This window comes from Oryctolagus cuniculus, chromosome X (assembly GCF_051225735.1).
Source record: "Oryctolagus cuniculus isolate XC-2025 breed Fujian yellow rabbit chromosome X, ASM5122573v1, whole genome shotgun sequence".
NCBI lineage: Eukaryota > Metazoa > Chordata > Mammalia > Lagomorpha > Leporidae > Oryctolagus > Oryctolagus cuniculus.
This window is the reverse complement of record NC_142888.1, coordinates 132,628,486-132,633,443: the sequence shown is the minus strand read 5'-3', so window position 1 is coordinate 132,633,443 and position 4,958 is coordinate 132,628,486. Positions and strand designations below refer to the sequence as shown.

General features: G+C 56.5%; 1 protein-coding gene across 1 annotated transcript; it reads right to left on the bottom strand.

Annotated features, from left to right (window-relative positions):
* LOC103345410 (uncharacterized protein CXorf49 homolog) lies at nucleotides 1-2,084 on the bottom strand. Its single transcript, XM_008249477.4, has 4 exons — nucleotides 1,952-2,084; nucleotides 965-1,603; nucleotides 358-514; nucleotides 1-130 (listed from the first exon to the last, which is right to left on the bottom strand). The coding sequence occupies exons 1-4, from the start codon at nucleotides 1,973-1,975 to the stop codon at nucleotides 12-14; spliced, it is 939 nt and encodes a 312-aa protein (XP_008247699.3). The 5' UTR covers nucleotides 1,976-2,084; the 3' UTR covers nucleotides 1-11.
* Between the last annotated feature and the right edge of the window lie 2,874 nt (nucleotides 2,085-4,958).

Here is a 4,958-nt window from a genome sequence, read left to right as displayed (position 1 = left end):
GGGGAATGAGCTTAACCGGGACACAGACCCCGCTGCTTAGGCCTAGAGAGCATTACTTGAGGGCAGGATTGCACTGCAGGCGCTGGCTGCCTCCTTCTCTGTCGCAGATGATGAGCTGGCCCATGGTCGTCTGAAAGAGAGCACACAATGTGGCTCCCTGGGCCGAGGAGAGAGGCAGAAAGGGCTCTCTGGTCCAGCCTTCCCGGCGCCCTGGCTTAAGGCCAGCCCTGCCACCCTGCATCATTTCTCACAGAGGTGTCTGAGCAGGAGGAGCAGTTTGGGTGTAAGGTGAGGACTTGGAGTGATGGAGCCAGTTCCCCCTCCACAGCCCCCTCCATTTCAGGCAAATCTTCTCACCTGTCGGTGGGGGCACCCTGGCGTTGACATCTCCCTGGGCCATAGCCAGGAGCTGTGCGTTTCCTGGAACTCGAGAGCTCTTGGTCTTGGAGTCTCCCTTGCTCCCTACTCCATGACATGCAGACAGGCGAGACGGCCTTGACCTGCTTGCTGGAAACTAAAACAGAAATTTCTGGCTGGCTGCTTGTGTGTGTGCGTGTGTGCACGTGTGCGTGTGTGTGTGTGTGTGTCGGGGCTGGGGTGAAGCAGGGTATAGAGACGGGACGCAAAAGCCTAATCTCTGCAGCACTTTCTCCCGGGGTTGCCAAGGGCCACTTCAGGGCAAACAGCAGGAGTTAGGAACACCCAACCGTGAAGGGGTTGACCAGTGCCCCTTCCTTGTTAGGGCCCCCTCCCCCGCCCCTCTGCCAGGAAGAGGCCGACATCAAGTAAAGAGCTGAGAGGAGTGCCTGGCACCTCGGAAGCATTTGATCCTCTTAAAATGGCATCAGAGGACAGAGGAGCGGGGGTGGGGCGTGGGGGTGGGGAGATGTGTGTGTTGGGAACACGTGTGGGGCAGAGGAAACCACTGGAGGAGAGATGGGGAGGATGAGGGTGCCCTACTCACTTGGCCCTTTGGGGCCGGCTGGCTGAAGCGGTCGGCATCTTCTTGGGCCACCAGTTCAGGCTCCTTTGTCCTGCTGGCCGCAGGCTTCTTCCCGGTATGGTGCCTGGGCTGTTTGGGGCCCCAGGGGGCCACGACATTTTTCTCAGCTCTCCCAAGTGCTGGAAGGCCGGAGACCAGAGGGTAAGCTCCCAGTCCTGGGGGAAATTCGGAGAGATAGGCCTGGGCTTTCCTCCCCAGGACAAGTCTGGGGACACTGCCAGCCACGCCCTTCTTTTCCGGGGAGGCCTTGCTCGGAGAGGCCTGGGCCACGCGGCTGGACTTGCCGCCTCTCTTCCCGCTGACCGACTCCACCGTCTTCTTTGCCGGCGGCTTGTGGGGAGCAGAGATTCTGAGCTCCCCAAGCAAGGGAACAGAGGCTGGGAGAGCACCTGGCTCCCCAAGGACGTCCCGCGTGGCGGCGTCTCCGGGGTCCTCCGGGCCGCTGGACTTGGCAGGGCTTCCTTCCCTGGGGACAACCTCCCCAGCCGGCAGCGGCAGCGGCAGCGGCAGCGGCAGCGGCAGCGGCGCCTTCGGGGTCTCCTCTGAGGGCAGGTTGGAAGGCTCTAGGTCTGACGGCCGCTGGCTGGCTGGAGCGGGCTCCTGGGGACCCACAGCGGGATTTCAGGCGCCTCTCCGGTTCCTGCCCTTCCCCAGACCCGCCCAGGGGCGAAGGAAGGAGGTGGCAATGCCCGGGGGGAGGGGGGCCCACCCAGGCCACTTGCCCTGCCCTCCTGAGGCAGCCCCGCCCAACCTCTCACCCAGGCCGCCCTCATCTCTGCCATCCCGAGGGGGCGTCCTCAGCCAGGCCGCTGTTGCCCGCGCCCCACGGCCTCCACGGAACACCTTGGCCCCTCGACGCCCGTCAGAAGCCCTCACCGGGGCCGCCGCTCTTCGCGACCACCGCCCTCCCGGTGACGCCGACCCAGAGCCCCGCACCCCGGCACTCACCTCATCCCCAGCCGAGGAGCTCATGTCTCCAGAAGCACAGCGAAGCTCGCGGGAGAGAGGGAGCGATCCTCACCCGCACAGTCGTCGAAGCCGGTCTGAGGCGCACGGCAGAGCGCACGGGCTCTGCGGCCCGCCAATCAGCGCTCGCCTCGTAGCCGCCCTTTGAGGGGGCGACCAGTGAGCGCGCAGCGAGCGAGCGCCGTGACCTGGGGGCCCGCCGTGGGAGGGGCCGAATTCCAGATTCCGAGCCGGCGGCCCCGCCCGCCAGCTGCCCGAGCTCGGGCCTGGGGCTCTGCAGTGCGGAAGGGGCTGCCCAGGCTGAGCGCCGTGGCTGTGACCCGTAGGAGGCATGCTGCGGCCCGCGAGAGGGAGCGGTCGATGCGCGGCTGACCACCCGGGCCGAAGAGCAGAGCGCGCTTCCCTGTCAGCAGGGGCGAGCACGGGGTTCTGTGCAGGCCGGCCTAGGAAGTACCTTCGGCTTGGCGAACTCCCTAGGCCGTGGAGGCGGGAAAGGCACCCCGTGCTACAAGTCAACGAGTGCTGGTGGCCACTACAGCTCTGCCTGCTGGCCGGACTGGAACTGCGGATCCAGGTCTGCACCACGCCCCAGCGAACTCAGAGGAGAGGGAATTCCTGTGCTCACCATCAGCGATCTGCAGATGCAAGCCAAAACCTCGAGCCACTTGCAGAAGTGGCTCACGGCAGAGCCTTCCACAGTGTTCATGCCACTGGCATGAAAACACACATCTGCTTTGATGCAAACAAAACCTGGGAGATTCATGCCAATATAAGGGGTGTCTTCCAGAACTTCCTGGAAAGTGTGTGATATGGAAAACTGTGTGGATTTCAAAAGGGTCCCCCCCCCCAAAAAAAAGCTTATCTTTTAATTTTGCTCTCTACAAAAACGATTTATCTATGTATTTGAATGGCAGCGAGTTACAGAGATGGAGAAAGAGAGAGAGGAACTCGACTGCACCAGGCGCTCTTGTTTGATGGCTAGTGTCCAGGGTGGAGTTCCTGATCCTGGGCTTCAGTGTAGCCCCGCCTGGGCTGTTGCAGGCATTTGGAAGTGAACCAGGGGTTAGAAGATAGCTCCTTGTCATATGGATAGGATGAAGTGTCAAAGAGACCATATAAATAGCATCACGTGCCTGGTAATAATAATAGACAGAATTAAAAAGGAGGGAATGTCCAACATGGGAAGCAGTTCACACAGCAGACTCATAGAATGACAATCGCTTTAAGTAACACTCTGACCTCAGAATCGGCCCTTAAGGCATTCTGGTCTGGGTGGAAATCCCAGGGGAGCATTTCAGGCAAGGTAAGGAAAGACACTGTGGCAAAAAACGTTCTACATGAAGGACCTCCGTGGGTGAGACTTTAGTTAGTGGAAAGTGTAGGCAGCCTTTGGACAAATCAAGGCCAGTCTTGGCTTGTGGATTTCTTGGGATAAGAAAGTCACATACTCCCATCCTGAAGGAGGATGATAATCAAGAACGCTCTGTTAAAATTATCTGTGCCACCGGAGGCCCCGATAAGTTGCTTACGTATGTTGTTATCTTTTGTGCTTCTTTGTGCTTCTTTGTGCTGGTTATGTATAAATACCACCGAGACATTGGAATAAATGAGCCTTGATCAGCCTTGTTGTCTTGGCTCCATTCTCTGCGATCGCTTGCCTCTCTTTTAGGTCCCTCTCCCTCCCTCGGGTTCCGTTCGACTGGTGCGGCTGACCCGCACAGAAAGAAGCGGCCACCAAAGAAGGATGTACTTTGCTCTGAAGGGAGGAGAGAACTTCCACTTCAATTATGGCCTTATCCAAATACTGATGGAGTCTGTGGTCACAAAAGGCTTCCATAGCCTTGGCAGCTCATTGCAAGAGCCTTGGGTGATTGCTAACAATTAAATCAGAGTGTTATTGTTAAATTAACAACAAGAGTCACTGTGCACTTACTCCCCATGTAGGACCTCTGTCCTTAATGAGTTGTACCATGAGAATTAACTGCAAAACTTGTTCTCAAGCAGTATTTTCTACATTGTGTGAGTGTGTGAGTGTGTGAGTGTGTGTGTGTGTGTGTGTGTGCAAACTGTTGAAATCTTTACTTAGTATAGAGTTGCTCTTTTGTACATAAAGATTTTTATAGAAAACTTGTATTTAGTAACTATAAATTTTGAAAGTACAACTTTTGGATTACAGCAGTTCCTCCCCCCATAACCACCCTCCCACCCGCAAACCATCCCATCTCCTACTCCCTCTCCCACCCCATTCTTAAGATTCATCTTCAATTAACTTTTTTTTTTTGACAGGCAGAGTGGATAGTGAGAGAGAGAGAGAGAGAGAGAGAGAAAGGTCTTCCTTTTGCTGTTGTTCACCCTCCAATGGCCGCCACGGCTGGCGCACTGCGGCCGGCGCACTGCCCTGATCCGAAGGCAGGAGCCAGGTGCTTCTCCTGGTCTCCCATGGGGTACAGGGCCCAAGCACTTGGGCCATCCTCCACTGCCTTCCCGGGCCACAGCAGAGAGCTGGCCTGGAAGAGGGGCAACCGGGAAAGAATCCAGCACCCCGACCGGGACTAGAACCCGGTGTGCCGGCGCCGCAAGGCGGAGGATTAGCCTATTGAGCTGCGGCGCCGGCCTTCAATTAACTTTAAACACATAAAGATAATTAACTTTATATACCTAAGGATAACTAAAGATGAATCTTAATGAAGAATGGAATGGGCGAGGGAGTAGGTGGTAGGACGGGAATGGGGGTGGGAGGGTAGGTATGGGGAGGAACCACTATATTCCTAAAGTCGTAGCTATGAAAATTGTATTCGTTAAATATAAACTTTAAAATAAAAAAGCAGATAGCTCTTTCTCCTTCCCTCTCTCCCTTCATCCCTCCCTCCCTCCCCCCTCCCTCTCTGTCACTCTGCCTTTCAAATGAAGAAAAATAAACAAACAGTGTAGCAGCACAAGGTTATGAGGAAACTGGTGTCTGGCACAGTGCTGGTGGGCATGTAAATTG

What these genes read in the sequence shown, in the direction of transcription:
- LOC103345410 (XM_008249477.4), bottom strand. Translation starts at nt 1,975, where the DNA reads ATGAGCTCCTCGGCTGGGGATGAG. An exon ending in AGCCGGCCCCAAAGGGCCAA is followed by an intron (nt 515 to 964) that starts GTGAGTAGGGCA and finishes TTTCTGTTTTAG; the next exon opens with TTTCCAGCAAGCAGGTCAAG. An exon ending in CAGGGTGCCCCCACCGACAG is followed by an intron (nt 131 to 357) that starts GTGAGAAGATTT and finishes GCTCTCTTTCAG; the next exon opens with ACGACCATGGGCCAGCTCAT.